A 21,700-nucleotide genomic window follows, 5' to 3' on the forward strand; every position below is an offset into this window, starting at 1 on the left:
CTTATAAAATGCATTAAATAAGAGGCATCCTGAAATAGTGGATGAAGTACCGGCCTTGCTTCAAGATAAGAGTTCAAGCTCCATTTCTGACAAATATTGGCTATATCAGATATTTACTTTTGCTGTAATTTGCCTAAGGTAACACTCCCTGCCTGTAAAACTCCCATGGACCCTGAGCCAGATTAAAATGTAATTGGGAAATGTCTGATAAAATAACTAAAAATACAGTACACACTAGATAATGTTAATTTATGGTTTTCTAAGTGAATGTGCAGCATAGGGATCCATTGAGTTTTATATTTCTGCTCCAGACAGTTCTCTAGGACTCTTAGGTTGCAGCTGAAGCATTGACCTACTTTGATAGAGGGAGTTCCCTCATTTGGGAGTTATCTGTATCAATGAAATCATATCTTCTCCCTGGTTCCTTCTTCCTTTAAATATTTAAATTTAATATTTATATTTAAAAAGGGTTTCCCACTCTGTTCACAGCATTATGAACCTCAAGCCATTGTCTGCCTTCCCTTGCCCGACACTGTGCTTTCAGACACACTGGACTTTACTCTGTCCTTGTTCATCAATGACTGATTATGGATCCTTGAGCCAGTCACTCTCTGAGATTCAGTAAGCACTCAGCAATTATTTGTTCAGCACCTACTGTATGCCAGGTACTTTGATAGGTGCCCAGGATCCAAGAATTAAGGGAAAACAACCTACTTTCTATTGAGAGAAACAATATGTACATAGATAAGGAAAATGTAAAATATATATAATATAGAATAGGGAAAGGGCACTTCCTACTGGAAAATCCAGAAAAGATTAATGTAGAAAGTGACCCTTAAAAGCTGAGTCTTACAGGAAGCTAAGGGATATAAGAGATGAATCAAGGAAGGCCTGTACTCCAAGAATTGGGGACAGCCTATGCCAGAGCAGAGACGGGAGATATAATGACACATTCTATTTGACATAGGGAACCCAAGTCAGCCACTTTGGCTGGATATAAAAGAGATAATAACAGCTTTTCCATCAACCTCATAAGATTGTTGCGCTTTTTAAAATTATTAATATCTTTTGTCTTTACATAGCTTAAATTCCCCTTTTCTCTCTCCCCTTTTAGAGAGCCATCCCATATAACAATTTTTTTTAACAGAGAAAGAAGGAAAGAAATCAGCAAAATGGATTATTTCATTTAAAAAAAAAGATTTTACATATATGTAATATATATAGATACATAAGTTTACATATCTTTAATAAATCTATGTATAATGTTCTTTACCAGTGGAACTAGAACTAGAAATTTTCTCTGCAAAAGAGTTTTTCTAGCTCTCTTTTTTGTGGTCATCCTTGTTTTTTGTAATTTTACAGCATCCACTTCTTTTAAAAAAGAATACATTTTATTGATATTTTATTTTTACACTGCATACATTTTTTTTTGAAGTTTAGTTTCAAAATATATGCATAGTTTTCAACATTCACCCTTGTAAAATCTTGTGTTTCAAATTGTTTTCTCCCTCCCTTTCCCCCACCTCCTCCCTTAGATGGCAAGTAATCCAATATATGTTAAACATGTACAATTCTTCTATACATATTTCCACAATTATCATTTTGTACAAGAAAAATCAGATCAAAAAGGGGGAAAACATGAGGAAAAAAAAATGCAAGGAAACAACAACAAAAAAAGTGAAGATACTATGTTGTGATCCACTCTCAGTCCCTATAATTCAGCATGACTTTTTCCATCACAAGACCAGTGGAATTGGCCTAAATTAACTCACTATTGAAAAGAGCCATGTCCATCAGAATTGCTCATCATATAATCTTGCTGTTGCTGTACAATGAGATCATTGGTTCTACTCACTTCATTCTTCATCAGTTCATGCAAGTCTCTCCAGGCCTTTCTGAAATTCCCTGTTGGTCATTTTTTACAGAACAATAGTATTCCTTAACAATCACATACCATAACTTATTCAGCCATTCCCCAACTGATGGGCATCCACTCAATTTCCAGGTACTTGCCATTACAAAAAAGACTGCTACAAACATTTATGTGGGTTCCTTTCCCTCCTTTATGATCTCTGTGTGATACAAGCCCAGTAGATACACCACTGGATTAAAGGGTATGCACAGTTTGATAAGCCTTTGGGCATATTTCCATGATTGGATCAGTTCACAATTCCACCAACAATCAGTGCCCCAGTTTCCCACATCCCCTCCAACATTTATCCTTATCTCTTCCTGTTATGTTAGCCAATCTGAGAGGTGTGAGATGATACCTTGAAGTTGTCTTAATTTGCATTTCATCAATAGTGATGTAGAGCATTTTTTCATATGACTAGAAATGGTTTTAATTTCTTCTGAAAATTCTGTTCATATCCTTCGACCCTTTATCAATTGAAGAATGATTGCCTTCATTTTTTATGTCTCTCTCTTCCAGAGAGTTATTCCATGTAAGAAAAAATCTTTTTAAAGGAAAAAATAAAAAGAGCAAATAGAGGGAAACAATCAGGAAAATGAATATCCACCCCCCCCAAAAAAAAAATTGCCAATATGCAGAGTTACACACCTTTGAATCCCTTACTCTCTGTAAAGGAGTGGGGGGAGGTGCCATCTTCTATCTTCTCTTTGTAATTTTGCAGCATTCACTCCTTACTTTTTTTGGTGTTGGTTCTTTTGTGGTATAATCATTGTGTACATTGTGTTCTTTCATTCTCTGCTTCCTCCACTTTGTCTTCTTGCAACTTGTCCCATCCTGTATTGTATCCATCTAGCATACCATGGCCTTCACATACCACCATTTGCTTAGCCATTCCCTAGCAGATGAGTATCTGCATTGTTTTCACTTCTTTGGTAGCACAGAAAGTGCTACTAAACCTTTCCCTCGCAAGGTGTATGTGTAAGCACTTTGGAAAGTCAACAGCAGCTTTTTTTACTCCTGCCTTTCCTTAAGCCCATGGTGTCCTTCTCTGTCATTGATATTGAAAGTATAAGACCACCCTTCAAACAGTGCCGTGTTGCATAGCAGTGCAGGTTGGGCTCAAGGAACCAAATCAGAGTCTTAACACTTACATTTATGAACCTCTAGACAAGGCTCAAACCTTGTAAGCCTCAGCTTTCTCATCCATAAAATGAGAATTCGTCTTACCTCTTCATGGTGTCATTGTTGTAATTTATAAACTGTGTTTCCTGCTCATTGAGTTGGGGTGGGAGAAGGAGGGATTTGGGCCTAGAGCAGAGAAACATTAATGAAGAACTTCACAAGCTTCATGCTTCTTGTTGTTTGACTTAACAGAGAAAACTCAGAAGTTTCATGGATATCTCTTTTCTTCCCTGCAGATAGTTTTCCCTCTAGAGTGGTTTCCGTTGAACAAGCCCAGCGTGGGAGACTATTTTCATATGGCTTACAACGTCATCACACCATTTCTCTTACTCAAGGTAAAACCTAAAGACACAAAGGTCAGTCTCTTCAGAACAGCTCCAGGCTCTACTATGAGCACAATGCCAGTGTGGTTGTTTGGAAGGAACAATAGAACTTCTGGGCAAAATTCTGGGAGGAACTTTTGTTTTTTTGGCTCTGCCACTGATAACAACTTCCCTAATATTAGAGAAGTTACTTCACTATTCTGATGTTCATATTGTTCATCTTTCTAATGGATATGATGTCCTGTCTAGTTCCCAGGAAAGTTAGTGAGGATCTAACAAGATAATGGTTGTGAAAAGGCTCTTTGAAAAGCTGAAATGTTATGCAGAGACAATGAAATTATTACTATTAGATGGAGAGAGAAACAATGCTTGTTCTTTAACACAATCTGTTAATAATTTTGCATAATATACCAGGAAGTCGAAAAATTTTATACCTCGCTCCAAAGACCAAGCTCATTTTTTGTTTGCATAGAATGCTTGATTTTTTTTTTTTTTTTTTTTTTGCAAAAAGACCCCAGAAATGCTGAGGGGGTATGAAGGAGCAAACAGATCTGAAGGAGCTAGACAAGAGAAATTTAAAACTTTTCCCAAAGAATAGCCCTCTAACAGGCAAACGATGGAGCATTAGTCCTGAAGTCAGGAGGACTTGAGTTCAAATCCAGTCTCAGACACTTAATACTAGCTATGTGACCCTGGACAAGTCACTTAACCTTAATTGCCTCACCAAAACAAGTAAACAAACAAACAAACAAAAAAAAGTCACTTCTATTCTAAAGCGATCTGGAGGTCTAGATTTAGACTGAGAAGAGCTGGGTATGAATCCTGACTTTGTTCTTTACCATCCAGGTCAGTAGAATAACCTCTCTAATCTTCATTTCTCTGTGAAGTAAAGAGGTTAGATGAGATGATTTCTGAGGTCCTTTTCAGATTCTCACAGGTGGAAGGGACTTAGGCTAACCCATCCCTGATTCAGGATCCTCCCTGCCAAACACCTTTGGGAAAGGGAAGGCAGTTGTTCCATCCTTGAATAGTTTTCATTGTTAGGACACTTTTCTATACAATCAACCTGAGTCTGGCTTCTCTGGAACTTCCATGTGTTGCTTCTGGTTCTGTTTCTGGAACCTAGCGGAGCAAGCGGATCTTTCCTACAACCAGCAGCTCTTTGGATCTTGTCTTGTATTTCTCACATCCTCCAACCTTCTTTTTAGATCAAACACCTCCAGTTTCTAAAATAGTCCTCATATGGCATGGTCTCAGGTACTCTTCCTATTCCCTGTGCCCATCTTTGCACACATTCTGGGTTATCAATGCCCTTCCTAAAATGTGGCATCTGCAACCACCCACCATACCATGTGAAACAGCAGCCCTTTATTAAGCACCTGCTATGTGTTAGGAGGTAGCAAGAGGGCTATCTCCCTCAGATTGATAGGCTTTCCCTCAGACTGAAAACTCCTTGAGAGTGGGAACTGGGGTGGGTTGGTTTTGCTTTGAAGGATAGTGTTTTTCCCTTCTTTGTATCTCTACCACTTAATATAATGTTTGGCACAAAGTAAGCATTTAATAAATATTTGTTGACTTGACTTGAAGGTGAGGGAAGGTGAGGGAAGAAAAGAGGGAGGGGAATGTGTGGTTAAAAAATCCCACTACTCAATCACTGGGACACAGTTAGTACCCTGTCCCAGAAAGCAGGTCCCAGGACAGAAGATCTGATCTTTGCTTCCCCTCCTCTTCCTAGAATGGGATCTGCAGAGGGAAGGTTCTCTACCCAACCCCCATTACCAGTCCATCCTCACACAGATGAACAGAGAAACAGAATAAGAGAGACAGATAGGCAGACACACACACACACACACACACACACACACACACACAAACATATCACCCACTTCCTCCTTACTCTTATTGATACCTCAAGATGAAATTTAATTAAATTCCCTTTCATCACTGTCTTTGAACCTATTGTTAAGAATAATATATAGTATTTATTTTCCAGAAGCTACAAAGAGAAACCAGACACAAGAACACACTTGTTTACCTGAAGAATAGTGACTCACACAAGACAATGTAAAATCACTTGTAAAACTGAATGTAATGAAGGGAGGCAATTATGATGAAGTGAACGATGCTAGATTTGGGATTAGAGGAACAGGATTCAAATTCTAGTTGTGCTATTTACTTCCTATAAAACTTTGGACAAATCGTTCCACTTCTTGCTCAGTTTCCACATCTGTGAAATTAGGGGATCAACTTATTCATTTGTTTTCTTATTTGTTTTTAAAAGAGTTTTTTTAAAAATTAACAAACATTTTTTCTTATCCTCCTATTTTGTCTCCCCATATTGATAAGGAAAAGAAAAAAAAATTGTCTAATAACAAATTTGCATAGTCAAGCAAAAAGGGCTTGTTGATTTCAAAAGCTCTTCCAACTCTAAATATATGAACTTAAAGGTCAGTATGTCTGGTATAAGGAAGTCAAGTGCTAAGAGACCCCAGATGGGGGAGGTAAGGGAAAGCTGGAGTTTTTAGGGAAGACTTCATGGAATTGAGACTGAAGAACAGTGTTTGAACAAGCAGAGATAGGTAGGGAGGCCATTCAGGGGAGAAAGGTAACCCTGCACAACATGGTTTAGAGATAGGAATGAGTTGGTCATGTGCTAGGGACATTTACTTTAGGATTTTAGAGTTTTGGGTAGAGTTTTTTTGGTTATGTTTTTGTTGTTTTTTAAATTAGAAAAATAAAGAATACATTTTTCTCCCTCCCCCATTCCTCCCTTTGAAAAAGAAACAAAAAACAAACCCTCGTATAATATGCATAGTCAAGCAAAAAGAAAGCTTCTCACATTGTTCCTAGTCAAAAAATAAAGGGCATGTTACTTTGGAAAGATGGAAGGTTCTGGAGTTTTGAGTAAAAAAACTGAGAGGGATCAATCAAGGTCATCCATCAGAGGCCAGAGCTGGCTCTTGGAGGGTGTTTCCTGGCAGGATGTGCTGAGTAGCTGGTTCTAAATTGCAGCTCATTGAAAGGTCCCCCAAGACCCTGCCTCGGTCCATCGTGTATGTCAGCATCATCACCTTCATCATGGGCTCGAGCATTCACCTGGTGGGAGACTCTGTGAACCACCGCCTGATCTTCAGTGGCTATCAGCATCACCTGTCTGTGCGTGAGAACCCAATCATCAAGAACCTGAAGCCAAAGACCCTGGTGAGGAAGTCTCCCCTCAGGTCATTGCTTTCCCCTCAACAAGGAATTACCTCAGGTAGCATCCAGTATTTCATCATTAGAAGTACTTTTACACACAGTGTGTGGGGGGAAGTATGCTTTATTTTGTACCATAATTGCTCTGGAGTCCTTTGTCCCAAATGGTCTGCCACCCCCTTACTCCGCCTTCCTGACTACCATTACTGATATGTTTCAAGCACTCAGAGGAAAAGGGGTGTGATGTAGAGTTGGACAGACTTGTAATCCCCAATCCTTGTAGAGGCTGACGCTGGTGGATCACCTGAGCTGAGGAGTTTCAAACTGCCGTAGATCTCAAGCTGCTGGGGTACCCTCACTAATCTGTTGCCATTATAGTGAGTCCCTGGTAGTGGAGGGTCGCCAGGCTACCTAAGGAGGTGAGAACCAGCCCACGTCAGAAAAATGGAGCAGGTTAAACTTTTGTACGACCATTATCAGGGCTGGGCCTGTGAGTGGCCACTCTACTCTCAGCATGGGCAAGGTACAGAGATCCAGTCTCAAAAAAACAAAAACAACAATATGAGAGATGGGAGTGCATGCATTTGAGCTCCAAATTCTGAGCTCACAAATTCCACTTTGGGCCCAAGTTTTGGTATTCAACCTTCATAAATTCTTTAGAATTGTGTTTTAAGAAAAGAAGTCATTGTCTCCCATTCACACATAACCACAAATTATCTTATCAAATTAGAGGGGGGAGGCCCTGGAAAAATATAAAGATAAGTTACTGCAGAGGGCAGCAAGAAAGAAGAAAAGATCTATAGCCAGTCTCATGGAATGAGGCTATTTTGGAACAGGAAGAGATGGGCACTAAAAGGCATAAAAGTACTCCAGAATCCCATCATGCTCAGCTTCACCATTTTGCCAAATAATGAGCTTACTTCTGAGAGCTGCCTTTAGGGGGCCTGAATTAGGTACATATAACAGAGTTTATTTTCTTTCCCCTGCAGATTGACTCCTTTGAGCTACTTTACTACTATGATGAATATCTAGGGCACTGCTTGTGGTGAGTATTTATAGCCTGGTGGTTTTAGGGACAGGATGGGGTTCACAGCATGTATGTAGCACAGAGCTCCCAGAAATGTCCCCATCCCTCAGACAGGCCCTTCACTTCTGTAAATGATGTTATCAGTGTTGCTCCCCAGTACCCATGGGTGGTCACTAGAGGGCAGCAAGAGGCTTTCTTCAATCTCCCAGGGTTGGGGCTGCCGCTTGGTACTCTATATGGGGGAGAAGAAGAAGGGAATAGGTTTGGGGTGATGGGTGATGGAGAGATTTCATGTGCCACACTATAACACTGTCCCGTCACCGTCCCCCACCCGCCCCCAGCTTTAAAATTACTCTCTAGTGGCCTTTGATAATATTGCACAGAAAATCTCTCTCTTGGCCTGTGGGTGATGTTGGTAAATAAAGATTATCTGAATATGACTTTATGTACAGAGGGATGAGTTAATGGCCTATGGTGAGGCTAGTCGGGCCATGCTGTTTAGTGAGAATACACACAACTAGATTCAGAATCCAGAAAGGCTGAGCCCCACAGCTAAGTAGTGGAGGCGGGGGAGGGCAAGAGGCTCCTTGCTGCTGTTTAGAGCAGATTATCTATGTCAGGCTTTGACTTGGAGGACCACAAGCAGTCACAAGACTCCCCACTGTGGCCTAAACCAGATTAAAATGTAATTGGGAAATGATTAATAAAATAAATTTTAAAACAGTAAGATGTAGGTAATGCTAATTTATAGCTTTCTAAGCCATTGTGACCTACAGGGATCCATTTCTATTTGAATTTGACCACATCAGGCTGTACTACATAACAGTGACTGGACTTTCCTCCCCCTGCTAGGGAGCAGTCACTTTACTCAACTCTCCTTGATTTCCTATTATTACATACCCCAAGCACCAAACAACCTATTTTCCCACACTCCTCAACCCCTGCCTTCCACATCCACCACAGGTAATTTGGTTTCCTACTACTGAGAAGATTGTGGTTATCCATTATAAGAATCACCTTCTCCATCCTACAGCCTTCAGCCAGGCCTGCTTCTTCCTTATGACTTAGAGAAGAAGCATCCCTATTCTACCCCACCATCCTTTCTGCTCCATCAGTCATTTTCTCATAGACGTATTCACTCTCCCTTTTCATTGGGTCCCTCCTATCTTTGTACAAAGCTACTTAAGTCTTCTTCCCAGTCCTTAAAGAAATTTCCCCTGAGCCCGTCTATCCCTTCAAATTACCATCTTCTCTCTCTTCCCTTTTACCCCTATACAGTTTCCATCTGATGCATAGACTTCTTCCCTGCCATTTCATTCCTCTATCACTTGCATTCAGACTTCTTTTCCTACCAGTCTCCAGAACCTTCTGACTGCAGTCAGTAGTGCCTTTTATCTCTAGATCCAATGGTTTTTTCCAGCTCTCATCCTCACCCTCATTTATGAGAATTTATGAGTGCTCTATTTTAGTTGATTGTACCCAGGCTGGAGGGTTCCAGACTCAGTATTATCTGGAATTTCTCTCTCAAATCAATTGCTGAGTTGTATTAACTTTACCTCTAGCTCTCAAAAAAGAAAAAAAAAAAACCAACAACTTTCACTTCCTAACACTACAACTGTAGGACATTTTCATTATATCCTGCTTGAATTGTTTCACTGCCAACCCCTCCCCCAAATCTGATCTTGAAGTTGCTGACAAATTAGCTTGACACACTGCTGGTCATCCTCCTAATCTGCTCAGAACCCATTGCCCACTGTATTTAGTATCATCTCACTTTTTACATTATCTCCCTCTTTTGTTCTAGCCAAACTGGGTTACTCTTGTCATCCCTTATAAGTGTCCCATATGCCTTTGCTCGTGTTGTTAATTCTACCTACAATGCCCTTTACTCAGTCTCTATTTATTGAAATCTACTTTTCATTTTAAAAGGCTCTTAATGAAGTCTGTGACTTAAAAACAACACAACATTTTGGTAACTATTTCAATAATAATTGGTTTCCTTTGTAATCATATTTATTGTGTTTTCTACATTTAAAAACATGCTGAAATTGCAACCAGAAACTTCACTAGACTGCCAAAAGGATATGTAACACAAGAGAAAGGTTAAAAATTCTTGCTTTTTAAAGACCAGTTCCCATATCTTCTCCATGTTGATACCTTCTCTAATTGCCCTTGGCTTATACTGGCTAGCTCTCATCTTGTGTTAGAGTTACTTGTCTTCCCTCCTGGCTTGTAAGCACCAGGAACCAACTCTTGTGAACCTGATGTGCTGTGCTACCTCTAGTAAGAGCTTAATAAATGTTTGTTTGTTTGTTTCTTTCTTTCTTTCTTTCTTTAGTATTTTACTTTTCCCCAGTTACACATAAAAACAATTTTTGACATTCTTTATTAAAATTTGAGTTCCATAGATCAAAAAAAATGTATAAAAAGTTTTTTTTTTTTTTTTTAAAGTATGTTTCAATCTATATTCAGATACCACCAGTTCTTTTTTTGAAGGTGAATAGCATTTTTTCATTATAAGTGCTTCAGAGTTGCCTTGGATCTTTGTATTGCTGAGAACAGCTAAGTCATTCACAGCTGATCATCTTAAAATATTGCTGTTACTTTGTACACAGTACATTTCACTTTACATCAGCTCATGTAACTCGATCCAAGTTTTTTTTCTGAAAGCATCCTGCTCATCATTTCTTACAGCACAGTAGTATTCCATTACAATCACATAGCACGTTTTGTTCAGCCGTTCCCCAATTGATGAGTGTTCTAGAAATTTACAATTCTTTGCCAACAGAAAAGAATTGCTATAAATAATTTTGTACATATAGGCCCTTTTCCTCTTTGTTTTTTATTTCTTTGGGGAGACAGACCTAGTAGTGGTATTATGGCTGGTCAAAGAGTATATATCAGTACTGAGAGAATTTTTCTTTTGACTATAGATATCTATGATTATTTCATCTGAAAATTGTTCATATCTTTTGATCATTTGTCAGTTGGGAAATGGCTCATTAAATACTTCTTTTCATTGAGTGGGTAGTCAGAAGGCTTCCTTCTGAGTCCTACTCCACCCCAGAAGCACATAATTGTAGGATGCTTATTTGACAGAAGAAAAAACAGATCCATTGCCCAGTGCCAGAGCCAGAACTGGACTTTTGAGGTACCTAACTCTCTTCCCTGTATTCTTTCAACCAGAGAATCAAGATAAACAAGATGAGGTTCTGGGTCTTTGAGCTAGTAGGGAGATCCAAAGTGCAGAGATCATCATTGGCTGAATCGTACAAGCATACAGTTGTTTAGAGGGCTGTGCATTTCTTACAGAGGCAAGGGAAGCTCAGGAAGGTATCAGAATTTGTTTCCATGGGGGTGGTCACTCTTTGTGCTCCTTGATATCTGTGGGTTTTCTGATTCCATGCACATAGCACAGTGTGTTTCTGGAGGTCTGCTTTAAGAACATTTATGGTTTAATGCCTCTGACTCCAAAGCAACAGCAGGACGTTCTGAGTGGGCTCTGAAATGTGTTCTGGAAGGATGCAGAAAGAGACAGCATGAGAGGGGGAGGGAGGAGAGAAGAAGGGGGGGCAGGTACGGGCCGACCATATGAGAGGAGGAGATTGAAAGGAAGTGTGACACACTGCATGAAACAGGGAGATGAAAGGAGAGCATGTGTGATTGTGGGTGTGTGAGGGAGAAGGCGTGTGGGGGTGCTAAAGAGGAGAGATGGTGGATCAGAGATTTCCATATTGGTCCAAATATAGGCTCCATTCCTGACGTAAATGGCTTCAAAAGGAATAGATACAGATACATAGATAAAAATATACATACACATCTATACATTGAAAAATGAATTTTTTTTTAATCACATCAATATATTGAGACTGAAATGAAAGGGGATACTAGGACCCTGAAAACATGAAAGATCGGCTTCTCTAGAACACTAGTAGCTAGGGGGCCATAATTACAGGTTGCCCTTAGGTTTTATGTAAGCCAGATTTGGAGAAAACTTATTTTATACCAAGAGGAGTATGTGGGTGTGTCAAGAGCGAGTGAAAAAGTGAGGTTAGAGAAGATCTGAGCAGGCCCAGCATCAGTTTGAAGGCTGCTACAGATCTTGCGCCTTTCAATTTGTTTCTGCCCTAGTCACAACCCCACCTGACCTAGATCCCCTTTCTTCACACTTTTGGTCTCTGCCTTTCTAGTCAATTTTCCTGGCCAACATAAGGCTAAGGGATCATTTGGGGTGGAAGGGGAAAAGGAGAAGGAAAAAGTGTGTGTTGTGTGTGATGTATGTATATGTTCATGCTTGTTTTAAAAAGAATTGTATAAGGCACCGTTCAAAGACCATTTTATGGTATTATGCTTTTTCTGAGCTATATGGGGCTTCCCCAAATCTTTCTGAACCCTTCCTTAGGAGGCCAAGTTATTTAAGGTAATGGTCTCCAAAGTAGAGCTATATCAGCTAGTTACAACCATATTCTTTTCAACATTTCCCCATTGTTTTTCCCTTCCACCTCTGGCCTCCTGTGTGGCTGTCTTGAGTCTGGACAGTCTGTGGGAGGTTCAGACCTACTGAGACTAGCAACTACAGCTGTTCATGAGAATTCCCTCTCTCCCAACACATCTGTCTATCCCCCCAGTCACTTTGAAGCAGGTTCTGCATCTTGGGCATAAGGGGTCATCCCAACCCACTTTAGATTTTTGGAGTGGAAATAATGAGTAACAGAGTGTATAGGTATGGAAGGGTGACATTTATATGCCCCCTCAACTCACCCCTTTTTCACATTTCCCTCCTGTTGAGTACTCCACCAGGTTTGTAGCCCAGGTGCTCTCTTGAATGCTCTTTCACTACCTCTCTTTTCTCTCCCTCTCTCTTTCCTAATCTCCCTTTTTTCCTCCCAAGCCCATTTGATAATCACTTATCAAATCTTGTCCTTTCCATTTCTACAAATGTCAAAGAAATCTGCATTTTCCAGTAATTTCCACCTATTGGCCTTAGTTCTGACCTTAGGGAGTTAATTTTAAAAATTCAACAAATTTATTTGACAGACACCTATTAAACATCACGGGGTTGAGTCAGACTAAGCTATTTTGCTGTCACATCATACCATTAACTCACATTGAAACACCAGATATCTCTCTTCAGTCTTATCTTTTCCAAGCTAAACATGTCCAATTCTTCCAACTGATATTTATAGGATATAAACTCAACTTTTAGTCTATAAACCTACATAAACTATTTTCTAACTATGCTCCCTTTATCCTTTCTCCTATTCTGGGTTGATTTTTTTTTTCTTTAACTTAAGCATAGGACTTCTTATTAAAGTTCATCCTATTAGATTTGTCTCATTGTCCCAGCAACAGGATCTTTTTGGATCCTGATTCTGCCATCCATTGTATTAGCTCTTCTTCCCGAGTCCTTGTTATCTGGAAATCTGGATTAAAAAGCCATTCACATTTATATCTATGTCATTGATAAAAATGGTGGACAGAGCAGGGGCAGAGCTTTTCTTCTCACTACTGGAGGCTCCCTTCCATGGGTCACTCTGGCTCTAGGCATTCATCCAACTTTGATTCCTTTTAACTCTCATGTCTCTCCATCGTGTGATCCACGAGACTTTGTCACATGCTTTGCCTAATCCAGGATCCCATTTCTGGGGCATTTTCCTGAAGGGGAAGGTAACTTGAATCCTCCCCTATTTGTTAGGCCCAAGAGAGAGCCATTGACTTGCTTTTCTGTAATAAAGGGAAAGGGATATTTTTTGAACTCTGATGCTCCAAGAGGCCAAAGGCACGTAGCAGCCCCCACCCCTCCGGGACATTGCTGAGTTTTTTTCTCACTCGGGGCATTTACTCCCTTACTGGGCTGGAGGAGTAGAGGCCCTGGCTGGGACTGGGTCCGGCTGCAGGTGGGGCAGGATCTAAGACTCTGACATTTTTTCCAGGTATATCCCCTTCTTCCTCATCCTTTTCATGTACTTCAGTGGCTGCTTCACCACGGCCAAGAAAGAGAGCAGGATGCCCCGGTCAGCTCTGCTCCTGTTGGGGCCCAGCAGCCTGTACTACTGGTAAGTGGGGCGGCCGCTCTCTGGGGAGATTCTGGGGACAGCTGGTTCTGTGAGGGGGCACCCCCCGAATGGCCTCCCAGAACACCCCAAGCCAGGGAAGGGCTTGACCCACAGTCGTGGTGTCTTGCTCTGTGGGTGGGTCTCTGGGGGTCATTGAGGAAGCACAAGGACAGGTTCTGTCTTCAGGTGGCTCAGTCTCTTATTGAGACTATATAAATGAGATAATTAAGTAGTAAGCTGCAGCACTGGTCAGGACTGTAACCATTTGTGTTGGAGAAGGCTAGCCCCAAGAGAAAGTCTCCCAGTGAGGAGAAGCCCTGGTCAGAGGCTTCTCATATATTCTGGTGTTGTGAGGTTGGGGCTTTGAGGGAGGAGTTAGAGGCCCAGGACTCGGGTTCAAATCCCAGTTTTGCCATTTGTTACCTGTACGACCTTAGGTTACTTCACTGCTCTGAGCACATGTCCGTCTATCTGTATAATGTGGGGCTATGCTCAGCCTCTAAGATCCCTTTATCTCTGACTATGTGAGCCTTAATTAGCATTTAGATCAACAAAGGAGGAGAGAAAAGGCATTCTTCTTGGGGACCCTGGCAAAGGCCTTGTGGTGGGGTCACATCAGGGCCGTGGCCAGCCCAGCCCCAGATTATAATGCCAAATACAGTGCAAGCTCGATGGGGCTGGTCTGGGTTTTCCGAGTGGCTCCAGGGCCCTTTTCTCTTTGAGTTTGACACTGTTGCTTTAGAGCCACATGTCTTGAGTCCCAGTCCTCCAGAGACTGGGGGCATGCTTTATCTCCTGACCCAAACTTACTCTTCAGGAAAGTTCAGGGGAATTCAGATGCCTCTGAAGGCCCTGGTCCATGGGAAAGGGGGTGGGGCGGGAAAGAGGCTGAGGAGAATAGTCTTCTGACTTCCTGTCTGTCTCCCTGGGGAACCCGAGGTATCTGGTCACTGAAGGGCAGATCTTCATCCTCTTCATCTTCACCTATTTCGCCATGATGGCGTTTGTGATGCACCAGAAACGGAAGCGCCTCTACTTAGACAGCAACGGACTCTTCCTCTTCTACACCTTCTTCTTCACGCTCCTGTTTGTGGCCCTGTGGGTGCTGTGGCTGTGGAATGATCACACGCTCAGGAAGAAGTACCCCGGCGTCATCTACATTCCAGAACCGTGGGCCTTCTACACCCTCCATATCAGCAGGCACCCCTGACTTCCTCAGGCCCACAGCTGAGAGGGTTGGGGGGGGAGGGATTTGGGGTGAGCCGTCTGTTGGGAAGAAGCCTCCCCCCCCGACAAAGCAAAGCGTGCTTCCCTCGGCCCTTCCTCTTCACCCCGCCCCCATAAGTGGGCTTTGTGGTGTGTGTGAATTGTTAGGTATCCACATTTTGTTTGGTTTGCTCTTTTCAGGCTTGGGTTTAGTTTTAGGAAACAACATGACAGGGCTGAGAACAGGCCTTATTCGGGGCCCAATGGGTTTGCTGTGTTTGTGCTATGTGTGTGATTGTAAAATCTGGCTAATGAGTGGCTCCTGGAAGGGACCCTGGCCAGGGGTACCCCGGGTGGTCTGACGTAGAAGGTTGGGGGCACCCTTGGCTTCAGAGCCATTATCCTTCCGCCATACCCCATCAGGGCTGGCCTGAGGAGCTCTCATAGCTCTCCTCCATTGGCCGTTCATAGGAGAGTAGAGAAGCACTGATCAGAGCTCAGGTGTCCTGCATTCATCTCAGCCTTGGTCCCAAGAGAGCTAGAAATGCTTGGGGAGGGAGGCTGGGCCAGCACCCATGACTAGAGGAGAATGGGACCTTTTTTGCTCAGAGTCTTGGCTCCCTTCCAGGATTCTGATCCCACTCTTTTACTGACAGCAATTGGCAGTCACCTAGCTCCAAGTGACCCATGAGCCAGCCCCTTCCAAGGATCCAGCCTTCCCTGTCCTTGATTAGGGGTAAGGTGGGGAGTGGGTAGTAGGGATGAAAAGGGCTCTATAGAGTTCCTCCCCAACCCCATCAGCAGCTGGATCCTGTGATGGATTTCCTTTTAACCTTCATGGACTTTTGAGTTGGCAGAAGAGTCTCCTTAGGACTCCTTGCAGAAGAGATTCCCTGTGACACCCCTAGGATGGGGGTGACCCTGTGTTCTTAAAGGCTCTCACGGGCCCTCCAACGCTGGGAAGGTGATGGACTATACCACTGAGTCTAAGGACCAAGCCTGGACAAGGGCTCGGAGCATTAAGGCCACTTAGCACCTCATTTATCTTTTGTGACCAGGGCTCCTAGTAAATGCAGTCCACCAAGGTGTGAGGGGCATGCAATGTGCTAATGCTCATGACATCTCATATCTTTGGGTGCAAATCATCTGAGTTCCAGGAACACAAGTGAGCCTTGCCTCTGCCCCTCCTGTCTTGCAGAGCCTGGGAGGTTCTGGGGGCGATCCCAGAAGCTGAGGGACTGCCTAGCTGGCTGCTGTCCAGCCCAAGGATACCTGGAGGGCCAGGATAAGCAAGGGGATGTAATCCTTCCTCCCCCTCCTATGGAAACTATTCTTGATTGTTCTACTTGATAAAAGTGGTGTAAGCCCTCTTTTCAGCCTAACCCAAACTTGAAATAGGATGTCTAGTCTAAAGACTCAGTGCTCACTCTCTTATTCCATGGAAACCTGGGGTGGGGAGAGTGAGGTTTCTACCTTCCTTGTTCATCCTGACTTTCAGGATACACTTAGGCAGCTACACATCATCATGAGAAATGCTAGAGAGGGAATGGGGGTAGAGAGGAGGCGTGATTCCAGGAAGGGGTGGCTTTTCACCTAAGGTGGGCACTCACCCCTTTGCCTACCTCTTTGTAACCTTGCACCCTATGATCCAACTCAGTGGCCTCAGGCTTCCTTCCTGGGAATCGTGTCCCATCCGAAGGCAGGGTTCCTTCCTTTGCTGCTGGTGAATCAGCCTCTCCCCTGCCTTGTCCTTCCCATGCAAGGCAAGGGCCTGACCCAGATGCTGCAAGGGCTCTCCCTCCCCTTCCGGTTCTACTCAGGTCATCCATGCCCTGACAGGGTTCCCCTTATCTACGAGCATATTCGGGCCCCAACACTGGATGATTCCTCCCATATGTATAGACGCGCTGTTCCTACCCCTAACTGTAAATATCTTGGCGGTCATGGCTGTAGTTAATGGAGTCTTAAATAAATGTGTGTACTTGAGTCAGACCTGGAAAAGACTGGTTTTTCTTTCTGTGAGGTCTCAGAAGCGGCTGGGAAAGACTTCCTGCCTGGGTGCCTCATCTCTTCCCTTCCCTCCCCCCCAAAATGGACACTGGCTTACTGAGAGGAACTGTTTCATCCGCCCTCCTAAAACACTGTTTTTCGGGAGGTGCTTCCCAGTCCTCCAGAGGAGGAGCCTCCTCATCCTGACACAGACCAGAGAACCCAAGAGCAGTTGGGAAGGCGGGAAGCCATCTTGCTTGTGCTGGCATTCCCGGGGGGCTGGGTAGTGGGGAAGTGGGGGCAGTGCCCGTTTTGGAGAAGGGGCTTGGACGGTTGTGCTGCTGAATTGGCACAGGTCTTGTGTGTGCCCTCTCACTTCTGGCCTCCTCGGGGCAAACAGGCCATCTTCATTATGTCTCCATGCCCACCCCCAGAGCCAGAGGCCCATCTCAGCCTGCACGGCCCAAAAGTTACCCGCTGATGAGGTTTCCCGAGGGCCCGGAAGCCAAACTTCGGGGATCGCGTCTGAGGGCAGATGGGCAAAGCCGAGGAGGTGGCCGCTCACGGCCGCTCTGTGCTCTGGGCAGCTAACTGCCACCCTCCTCCGGTGCCGGGGCGTCCGGGCCAGCCCCGTCCTCCCAGATGAGGAAGCTGAGGCGCAAGCTCCGCACCTGGAAGCCAGACCAGGGATCCAAACTTGGTTCCGTGAGGCCTTTCAGCTTCCTACCTTTAAAGTTGTTTGGGACAAACATTGGAACAAAATCCTTTTTTACATGCCTCAAAGCACTAATGGATGTCACTAAGGTTTGTACCATGCTTTACTACTCGGTAGCGGGATCCCATAACCGCCCTAGAAGCTAAACGCTATTTCCCAGCGCAGCCTTGGAGAGAAGCCTCAGTTGCCCAGGATCTAGGTGCTCCTTATTCCGAGCCCGCTCCCCTCTCCACACTAGCCCGACGTCACCAAACCGGGACTAGCTCGGGTCCCACCGACCGGGGATGCAGGGGGCGGGGAAGAGTGAAGGGATGGGCCTTCCCGCCAACAGCCGCCTGGCTCGCCCCCTCCCCTCCGCCCTAGAATGGAGTTAGCGGCGCCGGGTGCCCTCGGCTGGTCCCAGCGGGGCTCACAGCCGGACCCACGGGATGCGGGCGGCCCCCCCCCCCCCCCCCCCCCCCCCCCCCCCCCCCCCCCCGAGGATGCGGGCCGGACGCGGCCGTCACCCACGGCGAGGTCAGGGCCTCCGCGATCCCGGGGCCTCCCCTGCCGCCCCGGGCGAGGCGGGGCCCGAGGCAGGTGCGGGGCCGGGGCAGGTGCGGGGCCCGAGGCCGGGGCGCGCCGCGGCTGGAAGCCAAGGTTTGGGTCCCGCGCCCGCCTCCGCCGTTTGCGTGGGGCAGTCAGCGATGATGCTGTTACCCTGCCTGCGTCTCTTCCAAACCGGCTCCCCCGGGGGCCCCCCGGAGTACGCCCCCGACCCCTCCCTCTCCCTCACCCCGGAGCCGCCCCCGTCTGTACCTCTGCCCTCGCCCCCCTTATTCTCGGCCTTGAGTCTCCTCCACGCGGCGCCGAGGGATTCCCTTAAAGCCCCTGCCATTTGCTCAGCCAAGTCCTGCGGTTCCTGGTGGGTGTTAAACCAAACACAATTGCCTTTTCCCCATTTCTGGTCTGTGTGGGGTCCGCCGCACACGCGAGCACTGGTCCGGTTACAGCGGGTGTGATTCATAAATAAGCGCACTCGCGGCGGGGGGTGGGAGGGGCGCTCCCTTTGTACTAAGGAATAGTGTGGGGTAAAAAGCTTGGAAAACGCCCCAAGGAGGGGAATCTCCCTCCAAACACACGGTGGCTGGCCGAGGAGGCCAAGGGCCGGCTTGGGCGCAGCCCGTCGCTGACGGTCAGCCCTGAAGAGCTCCCAGACCTGCCCAGAATTACAAGCAAAGACCCAGAGCTGGGAGAAGCGAATCAATACGGATGCTGAACCTTGGAAAACAGATTGAATTCAGCTCTTAAGTGAGTGAAGTTAGACCAAAATATGCCTCGGGATGACTGTTAATGAACTGCGCACAGTCTTTCCAGTGGCAAATAACTGACATTAACACCTTATCGCGCGTGAGCCTCGCGAGAATCCCGGGATTCCTTCAAGCCTGGCTTTTCCAGGAAGACTTTCCCAACCCCCTTTCACTCTGCTGCCTTCCCTTGGTTAATTATTTCCCGTTTTCCCTATAGGTAACTTGTTTGTCCATATTTATTTGCCTTTAGTCTTCCCTAATGGGAAACGAGCTCCTTGAGAGCAGACACTGGCCTTGCCTTTCTTTGCATCTCTAGCACTTAGCACCGTGCTTGGCACACAGTAGGTATTTAATAAATGCTTAAATGGATGACAAGAAAATAGAGGCCTGAGCAGTTCAATGACTTGCTCACGATCACAAATCCAATAACTGTCAGAGGCTGTAATTGAAGTTGAACCATTGCTATCCCAAGTTCTTAAAATCGGACATCCTAATTAGTTCTATGTTCTCAGACACATCCATTTCAATAAACACTTGTTGTCACTCCATTGTATGTAAAGCTTTGTTTTAGGGAGAAATCAGTCTTACTAACATTTTCACTGGGTTAATATATAATAATCCAGTAGAGAGGAGCAAAGTACTATGGAAGGTCCAAGGAGGGTGCAGGAAAGCTTTTGTAGTGGAAGCAGTGGTCAGCTTAATTTTCCTTAATAAAGTATTGAATCGTTCTAAGACAATAATAATAGCTGGTGTTGTGCATCTACAACATTTTGCAAACATTACCTCCTTGGATCCTCCCAACAATCCTGGGAGGTTGGTGTTTTTATTTTGACAGAAGAGGAAACTGAGTCAAACAAGTTTAGTGACTTCCTCAGTCATAAAGCTAGCAGTTATCTGAGGCACTTAGCACAGAGTAGGTGCTTAATTAATGTGTGTATATATGGAAATACATATGGAAAATATAAGTGTATATTTTGTATGTAAATATATAACAAATCTATAATGCAAGATTTATAAATGTCCATCCATAGAAATATACACATGTATGTGTACATATTTGATACAAATATATGTAGAAACATACCTACACAGGCATATATACATTGCATATGTGTGCGTATGCATGTACAGTTTGCCTAAGGTCACTAAAGTTGCATCAAAAATGGGCTTTGAGCCCTCTTGTGTACCCAAGCCCATCATTTACTCTATCCATCCTAAATAAAATTTAAATGTACATTTACTGCAGTTTTTCATACCTTTCTTTCCTGAGGTACTCACCTACCTGAGGCAGTAAGTGGTATAGTGGAGGAAATGCTGGACTCAGGAAGATTTAACTTCAGATCTTGCTCAGGCATTAACTTTGTGATTCTGGACAAATCACTTGTCTCAGTCTTAGTTTCCTAACAGTAAAAATGAGGTTAATAGTAGCACTGACTTCATAGGGTTGTTTTGAGGAGCTAAAAAGCACTTTCCAAAACAGAAAGCGCTATTTAACCTGACTTACTATTATTTTGTTTTCTAAATAAGAACATAAAATCCATTAAGAATGATGATTAATTCATTTCTGATTCTCTGTAGTTTCTCACATCATTACATTAGAGCATCCTCTATATACCGAAGGTGCTTAGTTAGTGTTTGTTGTTTTGTACCTAGTTCCTTCTCTGATCTCCATTCTCAAATAGCAACAGCAGTAACTTCTTCCCAGTCTGGAGCTTCCCTTCTTCTGGGCATTTGGTTATAACGGGTAAAAAATAAGGCACCCAGCTATTGTGCTTCATCGATCCATAAACCATCTCTCTTCTCCATTTTCCAAGTGTAGATCAGGGATGGGCCATGACCTAGAGTTTCCCTGGTCCAGGGAGTTCCCAAAAGCTCCACTAAGGACTTAGATTTCAGCTTCCACTTAGAATCTTAGAAAATTGCTTGGGGCAACTGAAGGACTGTGTAATTCACTCTGGAGGACACGGCCAATATACTTCAGAGGAGACTTGAACCCAAGCCTGTTGCTTATCATGATAACCACAAGTGATGAATTCTGAGATAATGTGTTATTGTTTCCTCTCCTACCTTGTGCTGTGGGCCCAGAAACTGCATACCTCTTCTAATATTAGCCTGTGCCAAACAAAATTAGATTTACCTGTTGCTATAAGAGAAAATTTAATTAGAAGCCTTCCAGCTTCTCTTCTAGATTACCTACACCCATTCCTTTTCCTAGTCTAAATAATTAAGAGCTGACAATGTTACTGATAGTCCCTGTTAACAGCCCTTCTTGATGAACAATGATCTAGTTTGTTTCTAGGCTTCAGGTCTTAGCTAAAAAATCCCACCTTCTGTGGAAAGTCTTGCTCAATTTCCCTTAATTCTAGTGCCTTCCTTCTATTATTTCCTATTTATTTTTCCTTTAAAATATTTTTTAATTTATAGAATAGAACAACATTTCCATAAATATGGAATACAATAAAAAGACGTGCAGCAAACTGCAAATCTAAGCACAACTTGCTATTACTTTCAAATATACAACAAAATTATCATGTACATTTTTTTTTCTTCTGTTCTTGTGTCTCCCATTAGCCTATAAGATAATGAGAGCAAGCTCTGTCTTCTGCTTTTCTTTAGTGCTCGGCACGGTATCTGGCACGTAGTGGGCACTTAAGACATGTTTAATTGACTGACTCCTAGCTTGAGCCAAAGCTCAGACCCCTACACTAGACTCACCTGGCTAGTAGGAGAGGTTCCTTGGGATGACACAGGGAAATGAGGGGAGCCAGATGGTGGGGCCTGGATGACTGGTCTTGGAGCCAAGACA

General features: G+C 44.0%; 1 protein-coding gene across 2 annotated transcripts in view; it reads left to right on the forward strand.

The window, feature by feature from the left end:
• CLN6 (CLN6 transmembrane ER protein) overlaps window positions 1-16,902 on the forward strand; it is a 31,067-nt gene extending 14,165 nt beyond the window's left edge. For both annotated transcript variants that reach the window (XM_031955319.1, XM_031955320.1), the window contains exons 3-7: window positions 3,331-3,429; window positions 6,430-6,618; window positions 7,602-7,657; window positions 13,573-13,695; window positions 14,635-16,902. In XM_031955319.1, the coding sequence (XP_031811179.1) occupies window positions 3,331-3,429; window positions 6,430-6,618; window positions 7,602-7,657; window positions 13,573-13,695; window positions 14,635-14,905 (738 nt within the window). In that variant the 3' untranslated portion in view covers window positions 14,906-16,902. The remainder of the gene's footprint in view (window positions 1-3,330; window positions 3,430-6,429; window positions 6,619-7,601; window positions 7,658-13,572; window positions 13,696-14,634) is intronic.
• Window positions 16,903-21,700: the final 4,798 nt, after the last annotated feature.

Source organism: Sarcophilus harrisii, chromosome 2 (genome assembly GCF_902635505.1).
Source record: "Sarcophilus harrisii chromosome 2, mSarHar1.11, whole genome shotgun sequence".
NCBI classification, from domain to species: domain Eukaryota; kingdom Metazoa; phylum Chordata; class Mammalia; order Dasyuromorphia; family Dasyuridae; genus Sarcophilus; species Sarcophilus harrisii.